Source organism: Peromyscus californicus, unplaced genomic scaffold, assembly GCF_007827085.1.
Source record: "Peromyscus californicus insignis strain IS unplaced genomic scaffold, ASM782708v3 Scaffold_23__1_contigs__length_62951481, whole genome shotgun sequence".
Taxonomy (NCBI): Eukaryota; Metazoa; Chordata; class Mammalia; order Rodentia; family Cricetidae; genus Peromyscus; species Peromyscus californicus.
This window is the reverse complement of record NW_026294534.1, coordinates 38,371,668-38,390,509: the sequence shown is the minus strand read 5'-3', so window position 1 is coordinate 38,390,509 and position 18,842 is coordinate 38,371,668. Positions and strand designations below refer to the sequence as shown.

General features: G+C 39.8%; 1 protein-coding gene across 2 annotated transcripts in view; it reads left to right on the top strand.

The window, feature by feature from the left end:
• The first annotated feature begins 75 nt into the window (after window positions 1-75).
• Trappc11 (trafficking protein particle complex subunit 11) overlaps window positions 76-18,842 on the top strand; it is a 45,652-nt gene continuing 26,885 nt past the window's right edge. For both annotated transcript variants that reach the window (XM_052752262.1, XM_052752261.1), the window contains exons 1-13: window positions 76-229; window positions 3,557-3,782; window positions 4,839-5,008; window positions 6,367-6,437; window positions 7,622-7,736; window positions 9,582-9,681; window positions 10,217-10,290; window positions 11,875-11,971; window positions 14,723-14,856; window positions 16,940-17,087; window positions 17,890-17,983; window positions 18,537-18,616; window positions 18,720-18,798. In XM_052752262.1, coding sequence (XP_052608222.1) covers window positions 3,579-3,782; window positions 4,839-5,008; window positions 6,367-6,437; window positions 7,622-7,736; window positions 9,582-9,681; window positions 10,217-10,290; window positions 11,875-11,971; window positions 14,723-14,856; window positions 16,940-17,087; window positions 17,890-17,983; window positions 18,537-18,616; window positions 18,720-18,798 — 1,366 coding nt within the window. In that variant the 5' untranslated portion in view covers window positions 76-229; window positions 3,557-3,578. The remainder of the gene's footprint in view (window positions 230-3,556; window positions 3,783-4,838; window positions 5,009-6,366; window positions 6,438-7,621; window positions 7,737-9,581; window positions 9,682-10,216; window positions 10,291-11,874; window positions 11,972-14,722; window positions 14,857-16,939; window positions 17,088-17,889; window positions 17,984-18,536; window positions 18,617-18,719; window positions 18,799-18,842) is intronic.

Below are 18,842 nucleotides of genomic sequence, written 5' to 3'. Positions count from 1 at the left end.
CGTTCTGTTCGGGGATTGGTTTCGAGTACTGTCACTCAGGCTCAGAAAGTGCTTCCTGTGCCAGCGGAGGCGGGGAAAAGGAAGTCTCACCTTCTGCCGCCGGCGCTGGGGCTCCGGCTGTCGGAACTCGGTGGCCGCGTTCCGTGACGCCCCTGCCTGGCTCTCCTGGTCCTCTCGGGGCTGGCGGCGACTCGCCGCAGCTGCAGCGGGCCCAGGGCGTGCGGTCTGGGTGAGTTGGGCCCAGAGACCTTCCGGGCCCCAGGCCAACCGGGCTGGCGTGGGGGCCTGCGTTTTCCCGTGGCGTCCACGGGTGCAATCTTGGCATTTCTCTTTCAGCTGCGAAGAAGAACGCATTTATTTCTAGATAGAGAGGCTGTTTCTGATAGAGGAAGATTGAGTCAGCTTCTGGGACTGTGAGGCTATTCTCCTTTCCCTGTTGTAGCTGACAGAGCCGAATGCCGCGACCCCGGGGACGGTGTCTTTTCTCAGGTTGTGTCCCTTCTCTTCCTCTACAGTGTAGATTATGCACCAAGCCATGGTTCTTTGCTTGATCTTTTTGCAGTTGGACGTCTCCGAATCTTTGCTTACTAGCCGATGTCTTGCTCCCTGATCCACCTGTTTATTGACAGCCATCTTTAGTAGCCACTTTGGTTGGGTTAGCTTGTTTCTCTTCTATGCTAGCTGTCACATTACTTCTGTTGCACTAACCAGGTGACCTGGTGCTGAGGACTTACTTTTGTACTGCTGCATGTCTCCTCCCTGTCAATAGCTGGCCAGGTTTCTCCATTTATTTTCCAGGAGATCAGGAAACCGTTCCTTTCCCGTGTGTGTGATTGAAACCTATTCAGTCGGCACCTGTCCTGTGCCATCCCTTTGAAATTCACGGCATAAGCAGGACCATTGCAAGTGCCAAAACTTGTAAAGTAGAATGTGACATGGATTGCTGATGTAGTTTTCGTGATCCTGTTGGAACGGATTGGCTGTAATTGAGAGTTACAGTGTCAGTTGTGGACAGTAGCCACGGTGGCTATAGAGCACTTGAAATGGGCCAGTCTGCACCGAGATGCGCTGTGAGCATAAGATACACCCCCGAGTCTGAAGACAGTATACAGAAAAGTTCTGAAAAGTTCATCGATAACTTATAGTGATGTTTGGAGAATTTTTTTGAGTTAGAGTGTTAACTGAAATTGTGTATCTTTCTCTTCCTGTTTTTCAGGGGAGGAGGGATGTTGAGATCTCCTTAGCTCTGGCTGGCCTGGAACAGCCCTGTAGACTAGGCTACTATGGAATTTGAAGCAGTCTCCCTGCCCCTACCTCCTGAGTGCTGAGTTTACAGGAGTTTGCTTTCTAAGCTTTTACCTTCTAATATAACTGCAGGAACATTTAACATTATTTATGTGACTCGTACTATAATCCTCTCAGGCAGTACTAATTTAAAACTTTTGTGAGTCCTTTCTACTTCCCCTTATGTCCACGCCATATTCAGGGACTACAGCTATTCCTTTTGAGACTCTGGAGTTATTAAGGGAAATGGGTCTTTCGCACTCTTGTCTAGACTGGTATTAAACAAACATGGTAGCCATATTATATTTTGACCATTTCTCAGCTATTTCATTCTTCATCCTAAATTCTCTAGAAGCAGTGTATTTCTTTGTCCTCATAGTACAATCCTTCCCATAAGTCTTTTAAAGCAATTCTGCAAGCTTATGTTGTAAATATACATCATTTCTGGCAAGCTTTCCAAATAATTTTTCAATACCCATTGTTCCTTTAGCACTTAGGCATGTGATAGCACTTTAGTAAAGATAACTTTTCAGTTAGAAATAGTCCATATTTTAGGGATCAAGTGGCATTTTACACTTCAGTTTTCCCAGAGATTACACTGTGTTTTGTGTAATTCGATGATGATAATCACTTCTTTAAGAAGCATATGATATATCCTTTTGGAAATAAGGAATTATTTTAAAAATACAGTGATAACTTAATTTGGAATAATGACATGTTTATATAATTGTCTTCTTTCTTCTGTTTCTTCTTCCTCCTCCTCCTTCTTCTTTTTGTTGTTGTTTTTGTTTTTTTGAGACAGGGTTCCTGTGTAGCCTTGACTGTCCCGGATATATAATCATTTTCTAACATCAGTATATATCAGCATCTGTTATAGACTTAGCTAAAGGACACAACAGAAGCATGTTCTGTAGGTGTTTCCTACATTATTAGTGTTTCTCTTCGAGATCTTCCTTTACCTATTAAATCATCTTATATTATGAAAATTGAGAACACAGCTATTAGATAATGCACACATTATTTGAATTATCTTCTAAACATCGAGGATATTTGCAATTCCAGAGAAATCAGAGGAAGTTGGATTATATATATATATATATATATATATATATATATGTCAATAACTATGTTTTAATTTTATTGATTATGGCTGATACAGGGCACATAGCTTGAATTAAAAACAAAACACTTTTTAGACAGAGGAAGTTGGATTTTATATATATATATATATATATATATATATATATAAGTCAATAACTATGTTTTAATTTTATTGATTATGGTTGATACAGGGCACATAGCTTGAATTAAAAACAAAACACTTTTTAGACAGAGGAAGTTGGATTTTATATATATATATATATATATATATATATATGTGTCTATGTGTCAATAACTATGTTTTAATTTTATCGATTATGGTTGACACAGGGCACACAGCTCGAATTAAAAACAAAACACTTTTTAGACAGAGGAAGTTGGATTTTATATATATATATGTGTGTGTGTGTGTGTGTGTGTGTCAATAACTATGTTTTAATTTTATTGATTATGGTTGATACAGGGCACATAGCTTGAATTAAAAACAAAACACTTTTTAGACAGAGGAAGTTGGATTTTATATATATATATATATATATATATATATATAAGTCAATAACTATGTTTTAATTTTATTGATTATGGTTGATACAGGGCACATAGCTTGAATTAAAAACAAAACACTTTTTAGACAGAGGAAGTTGGATTTTATATATATATATATAATATATATATATATATATGTGTGTGTGTCAATAACTATGTTTTAATTTTATCGATTATGGTTGACACAGGGCACACAGCTCGAATTAAAAACAAAACACTTTTTAGACAGAGGCTTACTATTTTACCCCAGGCTGTGTTGAACGCTTACCCTCCTGCTGCAGCCTCGTGAGGGCTGGGATTGCAGCATGTGCCACCATGCCAGGCTAGACCTGTTTTAATTTCGTCACTTACCTGTTCATCCCAAACTTTATACAGTTTGAAAGATTACTGAAAAAAGAAAATTTGTCTAAAAATTGACTACCACTTTTTTTGTGAAATTTAAGAGAAAAAAATGTAATGCAATTAGTAATTTTCATAAATTCAGTTTAGGAATTAAAGTTTTACTCTCTTCTATTTGCTTGACTGTGTACATGCAGAGCCCTGTGTCTTTTTCTAATGTTTATATGTTAGTATTGATGTTGGTTTTTTTAAATTAATTATGAATATCCTGACATTTGTATTTCAGATTTTTCTGTGACGTCTTAACCATGAGCCCCACACAGTGGGACTTCCCTGTGGAACTATGTTGTCGGCCTATGGCTTTTGTTACACTTACTGGCCTTGATGTAGTTTATAATGCTGTCCATCGAGCAGTCTGGGATGCTTTCTGTGCCAATCGGAGAGCCGATCGGGTACCAATTTCTTTCAAGGTGCTCCCAGGTGACCATGAATATCCAAAATGTAGATCCAAGGTAATGGCGTTAGGATGCGTGTATCCATTCATTCTCTGTCCTTTTCCCACCCCACTCCCAACCCTGTTCCGTGTGTGTGTGTGTGTGTGTGTGTGTGTGTGTGTGTGTGTGTGTGTGTAAACTCCTGAGTTTATCAGGGCAACCAAAGGTTACTGTTGGACCTAAAGAAGAACAGGTGTTTTCATGTACTATGGAATATATGCATATGTGTAATAACATTTATTTTTAACGTCAAGAGGATTGACTAATACTTCCTCTACTGTGAACCTACATTTTTTTCTTTTAAATTTTTTACTTATTTTGTGTGTGTGTGTGTGTGTGTGTGTGTGTGTGTGTGTGTGTGTGTGTGTGTGTGTATGTGTAGGGCCAGTGACAACTTGAGGTCTCAGTTCTCTTCTTCCAACATGTAGGTCCTAAGGATTGAACTCGGGGAGTCCTAGGCTTTGCAGAAAATGTCCTTTCCATCTGCCCCCCTTTTCTTTTCATTAAAATAACCCCCACATCTCCATAATTTTAACAAAGTCTCCTTAAAAGCAAGATCTCATATTACCCATTCATCATCTGCAGTTTCGTTATAGAATCCATGACTTTTGAGTTAGATTCAGTTTCACAAGTTTCTCAACCATTTTGATTTCATCCACAGGAACGGTGCATGGCATCATGGCAGTGTGTCTGTAAATGGATGGAGCTGTAGTAGACTTTTGATGGTTGTATTTTACAGGAACAGAGACAGGAGTGGGGAATAGAGGTAGACTGGAAAGGACTGACTACTTCTTTACACGTAACTCAGACCCTGGGCATTATTAGGACTCCTGTGCTTGGGCCATTCTTCCTCACGTGGGAAGGGTAGTGTTGTGCGGTTGAGAGTCTATTAGAACCCCCAAACACTTAGAGCTATTACTAATTTCTGATGGCCAGAACATCCTCATCTTAGAAACGGGTGGTGTTCGTATCAAATGAAGCAAATGAAGTAAATGCGTATGAAGTGCCCGGCCCTCTGGCAGTGGTTTCTGTGCCGTTCTTACTAAGTAATTCCAGTTTGGTCCCTGTTGGCAGAGAACGTCCTATGAATGGTACATTCCGAAAGGGATCTTGAAGAGCGGCTGGATGAATAAGCACCTGACCCTGGTGCCGGCCCTGGTGGTTGTGTTCTATGAACTGGACTGGGATGAGCCTCAGTGGAAAGAAAAGCAGTCTGAGTGCGCCACCAGGGTGGAAATCGTCAGGTACGACGCTGGTGGGCCTCTGTGGTACTTGCAAACGTCTGTTGCTCACTGACTTATTTGTTTGTGATGTCAGGGATTGAGCCCACGGCCTGTGTGTGCCAGGTAAGCCTCAGCCCTGTGTGCAAACACTTGAAGGTTAACTGATTTAACCTTAAGTGCTGTTTAAACTGCAGTGGTTGCTTTGGAGACTGTTAACCTCATTCTGTTTCTATGAGGTAGTGTAAGTAGTAACTATCCGGTGCCAGGGATCTGAGGAAATTTAGAAGGCAAGTTGGCCTGGCGTTCCAACTTTTTGTCTATACTATGATCTCTTTGGGAGATAACAATATTATCAGACCCCATAAGATACTTTTTTCAAAGAACTTCTTAAAAAAAAAGATATAATTTATAATTTATTTGTGTGTGTGTGTGTGTGTGTGTGTGTGTGTGTGTGTGTGTGTGTGTGTATGTATGTGTATGCACGAACGTCCATGCATACATGCTGGTGCTTGCAAAGACCAGAATAAGGTATCACATCCCCTGGAACAGGAGTTGTATGCAGTTGTGAGCCACCCCACAGTGGTTGCTGGGAATTGATCTCAGGTCCTCTGGGAGAGCATCAAGAGCTCCTAATTGCTAAGAGCCATCTCTCTAGCACTCTCCTCAGACACTTACAAACTAGTTATTATTAGTGTGTGTGTGCATGTGCATATCTGTGTGCATGATTTGTGTTTTTGTTCATGTGTGCCACAACACGTGTGGGGGTCAGAGGACAGCCTTGGAGAGTTGGTTTCTTCCTTCAACTTTTACATGTGTTTTCGGGCTCTAACTCAGGTTGCCAGGCTTCCATAGCGGACATAGACGCTCTGAGTGTCTCACTGGTCCCCATAATGCTTTATCACCATGTAGTTCTAAGGCGGTTATCTGGATGACTAATGTATCACTATGAAGAAGTACATTGACTGTAATTTTGTATAGAGGTGTATGTTGAAATTTCACATTCAAATCATCTTTACGTTTATGTATTTTATTTGTGAGGCAAGTCATGTGTGGTCAGAGGGCATCTTGGGGGAGTTGGGTCTCTCCTTTCGCTGTGGGATTGGGGAGTCAACTCAGCTCATCTCACTGGCCCTTAAGTTTCACTTTTAAAGCAGATTTTAGTAAGATGATAAGCTTGATGTAAGATTACACTTTGAAAATGGAAGCCATCATGGCAGATACGGTCATTTGCAGGAAAAGATTTACTCTGATCTTGATGTTTTTAGTTGAAATTTATCTTCAGTTGGATTATGAAGCCCGTGTTTTATGTGAAGCCTGACATAGTTACACTAAAACAGGTTAATTCCTTTGTTAATTATATTGTTATTTTTCCATTGCAGGCAGAGTTTGCAGGGGAGAAACACAAAAGTTGCAGTTGTCCTGATTCAAAAGAAAACGCCTCTACCTCCAGGTATCGGAAGGTTCATTAATTGCTTATGCCCCAATTGCTAATACCAGGAGGTAGATTTTTTTTTTTAGTATTTAAATGTTTTACGTGTTCATTTTGGGGGCTGACAGTATGCTGACTTTTAAAAAGCACTAATAAAAGGCCAGAAGGATGGCTCAGCAAGTAAAGGCACTTGCTGACCACCTGAGTCCAACCGACTTCCAGAACCCACTTGGTGGAAGGGGAGAATCAGGTCCTGAAAGTTGACCTCTGACCTCCCCAGGGGTACTGTGGCTCAGGTGCAGACATCCATAATATGCACATACATATGTATACACACATACGCACACAAAATAAACCAATGTTAAAGATATCAGTAGTACACAAACTAATTCTTGTCATAAGTAGTAAGAACAAAGGAAGTTTACAAACGCTAAGTCCTGCTGTTTCATTTCTGCTGAGCCCCTCACGTATGCATGTATCAGTTGACAAAACGGTTAATTCAGTTGCTTAAAAAAGTGTGATCCTAGCTGGGCGGTGGTGGCGCACGCCTTTAATCCCAGCACTCGGGAGGCAGAGCCAGGCGGATCTCTGTGAGTTCGAGGCCAGCCTGGGCTACCAAGTGAGTTCCAGGACAGGCGCAAAGCTACACAGAGAAACCCTGTCTCGAAAAACCAAAAAAAAAAAAAAAAAGTGTGATCCTTGTCTGATGCTATTTAAAATTACTCTTACATAAAGAAACAGGATTTGTAATATTGTCCAGAGAAATGATTCATTTAAATGATTCTTTCCTTTGCTTTCCCAGATTTTCATAAGCTAGAATAATTTTTGTTGCCATGTTGAAGCCCGTAGCATTCTGAGGTTTTAAAAACTTCCTTCCTGTATGGCTGCCCTCGTTTTTATTTTTCTTTTGAAACAGCTTGGGACATTAGTTGTCCTGTCTGCCGTTCTTAGGAGAAAATATGAATGAGCATAGTAACTTCTGGGAGCCCTAAGTCCTCGGGGACATTAGTTGTCCTGTCTGCCGTTCTTAGGAGAAAATATGAATGAACATAGTAACTTCTGGGAGCCCTAAGTCCTCGGGGAGAGCAGGAGTCGTACTGACCTGGTGACAGGGCCTTGGCACTCTATTCCTGGTTACAAACTGGGGTCACTTTTACTACAGAAAACTAACACCTTGGCTTTGTTTCTGTCGGGCTTGCCAACAGGAGAAGATGTCATTGCTTCCGAGCGGGCTGCAGCTTTGTGCAATGTGTGTGAACTCTCAGGCAAGTCTCTGTTTGTGCTGCCCCACACTGACCACCTTGTGGGCTACATTATAAGGTAAATCAGAGTGTTGTTGGTCCTTAGGAATGCAAAGTTGGTAGCTTAGAGCCTTTTCTTTACAATCAACAACAAAATGTTCTTAAAAACACCGTGGACTGTGAAGTTCACTAGGTGAATCACTAAATGAAAAGCCTGGTCTGCATTAGCAAGTCCCAGTCTACCTGGGGCTACAAAGTCAGACCCTGTCTCCAATGTGAGGATCATATTACTTTCTCCAACTATCTAACCTGGTTTCCTTAAAAGCAGGGAAGGGTTTAATTCATGTAACTAGGTTTTTTGCTTTAAAATTACATTTATTTATGAATCACTCGGGGAAGAAAGGCATGCACATGTCGCAGAGGTCAGAGGACAACTTACAGGAGTCAGTTCTGTCCTTCCACTATCTGGGTCCCTGGGATTGAACTCAGGTTGTTAGGCTTGGCAGCAAGCACCTTTACCTGCTGAGCCCTTTCGCCAGCCCAAAGTCTAACTAAGTTTAAAGGATTTAACCAGGCCGATATGTTCTTGGGTCTGTTCTACTTGATTAACACATGTTTTATCTGAGTACATAGCCTATTTGGAAACTGAAACATGCTTATCTTTGATATAGTTGGAACTAATTTCTTTGGGAAGGTTATCTTCTCATCTTTGAGAATAACCTATAAGAATATTTCTCACTGTCGCTAGGTGTTTTATAATCAGTCCCTTATTGCTCTCTCTTATAAAATTTTAAGGACAAGTTTAGATTAATAACATTATTGTTTCAAGATTAGAACCTAACTTTATTTTCATATTTTAACATTTTTTAAAACTATAGTTTTGAAAATAAAATATCCTAACCTAGAAAACACAGTTTCCCAATCATGAAGGAATCAGGGACAGGAGGGTTGCCAGTCTGAGGCCAGTCTGGGCTACAGTAGTGAGTTTAAAGCTTGCAAGGCTACACAGTAAGACTTTGTCTCTAAAGACATAAATAAAACATTTGATTTAAAACTTTTGACTTATCCCGTTTTCCTCAGATGTGGTAAAAATCTTTTGTTTTGTTTTTGTTTTGGTTTTTTTTGAGACAGAAGGTTTCTCTGTGTAGTTTTGGAGCCTGTCCTGGAACTCACTCTATAGACCAGGCTGGCCTCGAACTCACAGAGATTCACCTGCCTCTGCTTCTTGAGTGGTGAGATTAAAGGCATGTGCCACCACTGTCCAGCAGTAAAAATCTTTTGAATATAGGTTAAACTTGTGTTTATTCTGAGGAGAATCTTGAAGTCCCCTGTTATTTGCCCGTGAATTCACTTCTGTCCTGCCCCGAACACTTGCTCTAACAGACACGCCCTTTCTCCGGAAGAGTGTGAACTGCTTCCTGGCCTCTGCTCAGCCCTCTTCTTTGGGGCTCATGAATCTCAGAGTTGTACCGTGAAGCAGACTTTAATAATATCAGTGTTATTTCCATCTCGTTGGCCAGCTGTTTCTAATCTCCCCATCAGTTTTCTTATTCCTTTAAACTAAATATTAGTAGACTAAAAAATAGTGAAACACAATTCAATTTTAAATCTTTTTTCAGATGTTTTATAAAATTATAGTAGGGATGAAAGTATTCTTAAAGATCATCTAGTGTTTATAAAGTACAAGGTTTTTTACCTGTTGTATCCCGTGTTTTACATGATTTTCAGTTAGGGGAGATCTTAATTTTAGACTTTTTTTTCTAGAAAAAGTGCTTCATTTTTCATCTTGATCATCAAGTAGAACAGGCAGTGTTGGTCACAAATTTACTGTCAGGTCTCAACAAATACCATTCTTAAGAAGAATTGGTTTTGAGTAACTATATATGTATATATATTTGTGTATGTGTTTGTTGTTTATTAACAGGTTAGAAAATGCGTTTTATGAGCATGCCCAGACCTATTACTACAATGAGATCAGAAGGGTGAAATCTCATAAAGAATTTCTGAATAAAACAACACACCAGGTACATTTAAAAACTAATGAGAAGCATTCAAAAGCAGATTGTTCATTATGGTTATTTTTAGATGATTCTTATTTCTGCAGTACTGATATTTTAAATTGTTTTAGTACTTCAAAAGTTTTTTTAGCTCTTATTTTATTTTATTTTATTTACTTTTTTATTTTATGTGCATTGGTGTTTTGCCTGCAGGTAAGATCTTTGAGTTACAGACAGTTGTTAGCTGTCATGTGGGTGCTGAGATTTGAACCTGGGTCCTTTGGAAGAGCAGTCAGTGCCCTTAACCACTGAGCCATCTTTCCAGCCCTTTCTTTAGCTCTTAAAAATGGATTTGTTTTCAAATTAGATTCTTTTGCCCTTAAAGTTAGTTTCAAACCCTTTTACTCCAAGAAGAGCTCTTGGGAGCCTTTTTAGCTGTGTCCTTGTTGGAATCATAGTGTATTTAATTTTGAATAATTTTCCTCATACCTTAATGCATCCTAATAAATATCATTTTCACATTAAAGTGTGCATCTAACCGTTCTTTAATCTTTCTTCTCAGCTTTTGTTTGTTAGACACCAGTTCAAAATAGCTTTCTTCAGTGAGTTGAAACAAGATACACAAAATGCTCTCAAGTAAGTTTCTGTTTTCAAACTACATCTTTATTACCTTGATGTTAATAATACCATACTAATTGCCATCTATGAATCTCAGTCTCCTTGATTTTAAGGTATTCATGTTATATTCAGATATTTAATAAGTAGTTTTTTTCTATCTTAATGCTAAAAATAAGTTTTCATAAACTTCCTGGTCTAATTTAACTAAATTTCATGATCTAAAGGAAACAATTGTCTTCATATTTCTAGTTTTCTTTTTCTATCTGTGTATTCAGTGAAATTCTTGACACTTATTTCCAAGTATAATAACCATTATTCATGTATTCAGTTCAAATCAAGTCTTATCATTACTTGTTTATCACATCAGTTCCCGTTGAAAGGCCCTGCTTGGACCCTGAAGGTCAGTGGCAGGTGTGTTGACATGCTCAGACATTTTATTCTGTTGTTTTTACCAACCGCAGTTTACTAAAACATGATCTCTCTCTGCATTAGCTCAGAGTTCTGTATATACAGTGGCAGTGTAGAAAGGGATTTAAAAAGGAATCAGTTATTTACCCTATACTTGAGGAGAAAATAGCAGTAGCTCAAAATAATAGCTGGCTTTAATGTAGTTTATTTTTGTTTGTGGATGGGCGACATCAGTTACGACCTTCAGTTTTAGAACTGCTATAAAAACTAATGCTGTAGAGGAAACCATTTGCTGGAGAGGGTGAGGGACAAGCCACTTTTTCTCACTGCCTCCCATCTTAGGGCTGGTTTCTTTCCCTGTTCTCCTGTACTGGATCCACTAAAGATATTTCTCTCCTCTGCAGCCTCTATTCAAGATTAATACTGTTTACTTAGCCCTTTTCTGTGTACCTGCCCTTAAAATGCCTGTGACTTGTTCTGTCTTTAAACCATTGTTGCTAAAATTACTTTCCTTGGAGAAACTTACGGTGGTACTTAAAAAGCAAAAAAACCTTATCTGGACATGGTGGCATCTCCTTAGGTCTTGGGAAACCAAAGCAGGAAGACCACAAGTTCAAGTCCAGCCTTGGCTGAATAACAAATTCTAGGCCAGCCTGGGCTATCTAATGAGACTGTCTTAAATATACACAAATACACACATGCATATTTGTTAACAATGCTTTTATTTATTTATTTATTTATTTATTTATTTATTTATTTATTTGACAAGATCTCTCTATGTAGTTCTGGCTGTTTTGGAACCCACCGTGTAGACCAGGTTGGCCTTGAACTCACAGAGATTCTCCTGCCTTTGCCTCCCAAGTACTGGAATTAAAGGATTGTTTTTTAGTGTAATTTTAGATAACATCCAATTTACCCTCAGTTTTTAACTCATTTCTACTTGTTATTGACTGACTAGTTAATGATAGAAAGAAGAGTGCACATGGGTGGGTCTTTTTGTTGTGACGTCATTGACTAGTAATCAATAATTTCTTAGAATATTAGCGATTTATATATATATGTTATATATATGCTGTTATTGAGCTATTGAGTGGTAAGAAATGTATAAGTAGTGTCTGTTATAATAATATTGTTCTTAGGAATCTTAAACACTAATTTATGTCATAATTAACCATTCTCCTTATGTTTACTTAGGAATTATAGGACTGCCTATAACCTTGTACATGAATTGAGAGCCCATGAAACTAATATTCTGGAAATTAAGACAATGGCAGGATTTATAAACTACAAGGTATAGTTCTACTTTGAAATAAAGGAGATTTACCTTTAAATTACCTTTTTTTTTTTTTTTTTTTTTTTTTTTTTTTTTTTTGGTTTTTCGAGACAGGGTTTCTCTGTGTAGCTTTGCGCCTTTCCTGGAACTCACTCTGTAGCCCAGGCTGGCCTCGAACTCACAGAGATCCGCCTGGCTCTGCCTCCTAAATATTACCTTTTTAAGATGCAAGAACCAAAATCAGTCTCTTGATCTGAAAAGGTGGTGTTTGATAAATTATGTTCCTCTTTTTGATGTCCTTTTACTCAAGAATGGCTTTGGCTCTCAGAGTCCTCATAGTGATAGCTGTGTTTTGAGTTTACAGATAACAAGTTAGTGAGTCTTTTACTGTTTGTGTGTAAGAGAAAGGAGTAGTGAGAAGAAAGCTGCCTGTTGTTGAAATTTAAAAGATGTTGGAATTATGTAAGCATTTCTTGACTTAATGAGTCAGCCATAGAAAAGACACATCTATTCAGTTTCGTGGGTTTATTTTTGTGTTTTGAGACCTGGTCTCACTCACTGTTGTATAAGCTGCTCTTGAACTCTGGGGCTCAAGTGATCCTTGCCTTAGCCTGCTGAGTAGCTGGACCTCAATGTCCGCTCCCTCTGCTGTCTCAGTTCACTTTAGAGAAAGCCTAACTGTTGTTTGAACATTTTAAGATTGTATATCGTAGAAGCTAATCCTGTTTGTCCCATTCCTGTCCTGTCCCCGTTCCATCCTGTGTCCTGACCCGTCCCCTGCTTCCCAGCGGACAAGCAGGACAGTTACTGTCTTCCCATCCCTCTTTTAACAATGTCTGACAGGTGGACGATGAGCACTAGAGAATGTTTGTGGTGAACACAAATCTAAAAAGGGATGTTCCCCTACCTGGCAATCCTTTTCAGGAAATTCTTTGCCAATTAATGGTAATATCTGTAACTCAGAATCTATGGATACTTACTATATTTTCTAGTAGGAAAATATTGGAAATAAGCTAACAATAGGTGATTGTTTATATAAATTTTAATGGGACATTAATAGCTATACAATTATGAATGTGGCAGCTCCATCAATTAAGATGAAGTGGTAGCTATGTGCCTTAGTCTGGTTTCTTAACTAAAAGCAATTTGGGGAGGAGAGGGTTGATTTGGCCTAAATATCTCAGGTCACAATCCATGTAAGTAAGCCAAAGTAGGAACTTGGATGCAGGAACTGATGCAGAGGCCATGGAGGAGTGCTGCTTACTGGCTTGCTCTTCATGGCTTGCTCAGCCTGCTTTCTTACAGCACTGAGGACCAGCAGCCCAGGGGTGGTACCACCCACAGTAGACTGTGTCCTCCTACTATCCATCATTAATCAAGCAAATGCCCTACAGACTTGCCTACTGGGGATCTGATGGAGACATTTCCTCAATTAAGATCCCCTCTTCACAGATATGCCTGTTTGTGTCAAGTTGATAAAAACCAACTAGCATATTAAGGTATTAGATGAAGACAGTAAGGTGTAACTTGGCATAGTAAGCCTGACACCATATGGTTCCTAGTGTATAAATGTGGATATATGCACACTTACCTGTATGTAGACTATCCTGGCCATATGCTAAACACTGATTGCCTCTGAAAAGAAAAATTAAATGACTGAAGGACACAGATGGATTATAAACTTTTTGGGCTGGGGAGCTGGCTGAAGTCCTTGCTGCACAAGCAATGGATTTTACTTTGGATCCCAGAACCCATAAAAGCTGGGTGTGGGGCATATACCTGTACCTCCAGCACTGGCTAGGGGTGGGGTGTGTGGGGCAGAGACAGGCAGATCCTGTAGGCTCACTGGCTGGCTGTGACTGTGAGCTTTAGGTTTGGGGGAGGCTGGGTCTCCTAAGTAAAATGGAGAGCAATAGAGCAAGATACTATAAAGCCATCTTCTAGCGCATGCTCACAGGTATACATGCATACCCCCCAACACACATGTGCATGCACACATACACACGCAAAACACACAGACACACACACAGATTTTTTTTTTTTTTTTTTTTGGTTTTTCGAGACAGGGTTTCTCTGTGTAGCTTTACGCCTTTCCTGGAACTCACTTGGTAGCCCAGGCTGGCCTCGAACTCACAGAGATCCGCCTGGCTCTGCCTCCCGAGTGCTGGGATTAAAGGCGTGCGCCACCACCGCCCGGCCAGATTTTTTTTTATATATTTCTTTGTACCTAAAAAATAACATTGAAAGTTGTCATAAGCATATGGAAATGAATTTAGGCTTTATTGCTGTTGGGTTTCTATTTACCCTCAGGTCATGTAGATTGTACCATTTGGAAACAATGTATATCAAGTGTTCCAGGAAAAAAAAAAATTGAAATTTTCTGTAACCCTCCTTGATGTGTAGGCAACTAAACCTTGATTATGCAGCAGAAATGTTTAATTTTCTGACAATTCTAATACTCAAAGTTAGTCTCTCTGTAAATTCTCATTGGAAATATTACAACCCATTGTTACATTCTTTGTTATAATTTTTAAAAATTCTATATTTTGAAAAGCTTTTCTAGGGCATAGACAAATTCCAGTGTACTGAGTTATTTTATTTCATCTCTCAAAGCAATCTTAGGAGGAGAATCATATTACAGAGAACTCCAGAGCTGGGAATTTTTAACTTTTAAAGTTCCTCTTCAAGTTCACATATTTTGAATGTGGGTGAATGTGTCTTTGGCCTTCTTCTCCCTTATTTGGGGATTGCTTTTTCCTTTTCCTTCAGATCTGTAGGTTGTGTTTTCAGCACAACACGCCACTGGATGCAATCGCTCAGTTTCGGAAACACATTGACTTGTGTAAGAAAAAAATTGGAAGTGCAGAGCTGTCATTTGAGCATGCTGCGTGGATGTCTAAACAGTACGTTTAAGTTCATTTCCTTAATACTTTAAAATAGAATGTCAGATTTGAAGAGATGGCATTAGCAAGGGCTTTGGTTCTAAACAGCATTAAGTGGGACTTTTGCTTTTTAAATGGGGTTTTAGTGTATACCCTAAGTATGTATCCAGGCATAGTATATATTGATTGGTATGATTTTTTAATGGAAGTCAGGTAACTTAGGGTACCATTTTTTACATTCAGCATGTATTCATTAGGTTTTCACTTCATGTTTGCGTCCTAAAAATATAGGAAAACACAAAACAAAATTCCTGCTTCATGGAGCTTAGTGTCTGTCTTAGGGTTTCCATTGCTGTGATAAAACACATGACCAAAGCAACTCGGGAAGAAAGGCTTTGTTTCATCTGACACCTCCAGGTCACAGGAGTCACTGAGGGAAGTCAGGGCAGGAGCTCGAGGCCAGAGCCTGGACGCAGGAGCTGAAACAGAGACCAGGGAGGAGCAGTGAGTGCTGGCCGCTCCTCATAGCTTACTCAGTCTATTTATTACACATTCAGGACCACCTGCTCAGGGATGGCACCATCTACTGAGGATGGGGCCTCCCACATCAGTCATTAATCAAGAAAATGCCCTGCAGTCTTCTCTACAGGCAATCTGTTCGAAGTATTTTCTCAATTGAGGTCCTTCTTCCCAGATAACTCTTAAATTATGTCAAGTTAATTAAAAAAAAAATCAAGACAAATGACTCCTTGTCAACTTGACACACCAATATATTACTATTAAACCTAGCCTTTGTTTCTTCTTTATATTAATACCACAGTATAAAACACAAATAACTTTAAAAGTTCCACAGCCTTTAAAAATTCACTTTAAACAGCCAGTCCCTTTAAAATATCCAACATCCCTTTAAAACACCCCAAGTCTCTCTAAAATAGCCAATGTCTTATAACTGTGGGTTCTACAAAGTAAAAACCAGTTAAAATACTGTCTCATCCCAAGAAGGAGGAGTCAGAACAGAAACAGTCAAGTCAAGCAAAACCGAAGTCTGACAGTGAAGGAGTCCAGTGCTGTATGTCAGGGACCCGCTCCCGACCCTCCGGGATCCACAGGGCCTGGACACACCACTTCTGCCTGCCCACCGCAGCACACACGGCTCGGCTCGTAGGCTCAGGCCGCTCCACTCCACGGTAGCTGCTGTTCTTGGTGGTTGTCTCGTGGTCTTGACATGTCTACAATACCAAGGTCTCTGGGCTGCACCTTCACCGGTATCCTCTTCTGTCCTGTCACAGTGCAAGCCTCCATCTCTCTCCATGACTCCTTCACACCTCAAAACCCAGTACCACCTGGTAAACTCTTACAACTTTGCCAAGTTCAGCTGCCAGCTCAGGATGTGGCCTTGGCCTCCTTTGGACCACAGCTTCTGTGAGGTGACCCTAGGAAGTGTTTCCTCAGAGTTCCCCTCAGTGACGCTTATTTTACACTTCCAAGTAGCAGTTCATCCCTGAGGGAAGCCAGGGCAGGAACTCAAGGCAGGACCTGAAGCAGCAACCGTGGAGGAGCTCTGCTTCCTGGCTTGCTCCTCATGACCTCCTCAGCCTGTGTCTTTTACAGTCAGGACCCCTGTTCAGGAGTGGCCCCGCCCACAGGGGTAAGCCCTTCACATCAGTCATTAATCAAGAAAATGCCCCACAGACTTCCCTACAGGCCATCTGAGAGGAGCGCTTTCTCAGATAACTCCAGCCCGTGTTAAATTAACAACAACGAAAAGACCCACCAGGACAGTGTTTATGTAAAAATTGCCAAAATAAAGTGAGTTCCAGAAACTTGGATATAATTGAAGAGTGAGGATTATGTTAAGATCTAATATAATGGTGTAGTCATGGACTTGAGTTACCACAGATGACTTCATTAAAAAGCTTGTTTGTAACTTATCACTACTGTATGTTATTATTTACAAATAAATTAGCTGTTATTTAATAGTCTTATTTTAATTATATGATATGTCAAGCTTATGGTTTCCGGAATGCATACTTATTAGAGATACACTCCTTTTTCCTCCCCTTTACTATCCATTCTTTTAATTCCTTGGCTTGCTTTCTTTAAGATTCCAGGCCTTTGGAGATTTATTTGATGAAGCCATTAAGTTGGGGTTGACAGCTATTCAAACACAGAACCCTGGTTTCTACTATCAGCAGGCAGCTTACTATGCCCAGGAGCGGAAACAGCATGTCAGAGCCCTCTGTAACCATGACGTAAGTCCTGGCCTGCATCACCTCGCACTCAGTACACCGATTAACCTTTCCTTGAGAGAAGCTAGGGCTCCTGGTATTGATTTTTTCCCTTTGTCTTTGAGTATCTTTTTAGTTATGACTTTTCAGTTTTAACCCAGGTATTCTATCTTTAAACATATTTGAGCAGTGTATTATATTTAGGTTTTACATGTATTAAATTTTTAAGGTTTGGCTTATTGTAATTTAAATATAGTATTTTAATAGATGAGTAAAACTAGGTTTTGTAAAGAATATGTGGAATGGGGCATTAACAAATATGATTTAATAGAACATAAAGTAATTCTTCTGCTAAAAAGTACATTGAAGAGCTTTAAAGCTAATCATAATCTCTTGACATAAGTTTCATTTTCAGAACTAGGATAACAGATCCTAAGAGTCAATACCAGTCTTTAGTTAGGAAGTTCTCATAGGCTTATTGTTTGCAATGTAAAATAGGAATTCCTTTTTTTTCCCTTCTTCTGTGACAGGGTCTCTCTGTGTAGCTTTGCGTCTTTCTGGAACTCGCTTTGTAGACCAGGCTGACCTCGAACTCACAGAGATCCACCTGCCTGTGCCTCCCAAGTGCTGGGATCAAAGGCATACGCCACCACACCCACTTCAGGTTTATAGGATTTCTAAATGTTAGTAAAGCATGTTAAAATATTTATAATGGTGCCATTTAAACAAATGTTTGATGCTTATATTCATGGATATTTCTTTAGTCAATCAAAGATTTGGGGTGGATGTCATAAACTCTTCCTTAGATTTGTTCTTTTGATTTCAGGCTTCTGTGATGTACCCCAGTCCTGATCCCTTAGAAACACAAACAGGTGTTCTTGACTTTTATGGACAGAGGCCCTGGAGACAAGGAATCCTAAGTAAATAATTTTCCTTCATTTTCCTCTCAGCCTCAAGAAGACAGACATAGCTTTTAGACTGTCTGACGACTGAGGGAACCATTCCTAGTCTGGTTTTTGTTTGAAGACCTGTGCTTGCAGTTTTTAGAATGTGTTCTTCCATTATATAGTAGAGTAACTTAGAGTTAAAGGTGTTGATGTGATGAAAACATCTGAGTGTTTAAGCATTTTAACTTCAGGGATTTATTTCACCATTTAAAATGGCATTACCATGTAGTGCCTTTTAAGAGTTTGTGTTCGTCTTTGTGCATTCCATGCACATTGGACTAGAGCAGCATCTGAGGCAGCTGAGAGGCTAGCACTGGGGGCAGCTGGGAAGAGAACGTCAGGGTCAGGAACATTCTCTGCAGAACAGAAACTGCAGAGAACTGTGTGGGAATAAAGCTCTGTCTGAGTCGTGAAGATTCCAGAATGTTCAGTCTTCAGTGCACTCTGGAGTCAAGTGAAGGCTTGAAGGAGTTGTGTGAGGAGTTCTGTTAATGAGCTAAGATGGGTTGCTTCTTGTCGTACATAGGCTTTGATCTTTCTGACCCTGAAAAAGAGAAAGTGGGGATTCTTGCCATTCAGCTGAAGGAAAGAAGTGTTGTCCACTCTGTGAGTTACTTGTCCCACCCCAATATAAACTACTTGGGCACTACTGTAGTGAAATAGGAGGTGGTTTTTATTCCAATGTCTCATACCTTTTCTCTCCTAACAGGAAATAATCATCACTCTTCTGAGCAATGCTGTCGCACAGTTCAAGAAGTACAAGTGTCCCCGGATGAAAAGCCACCTCAGTATGTACCCCACCACACCGTAGTTTGTGCTCCTTGGTGTAATA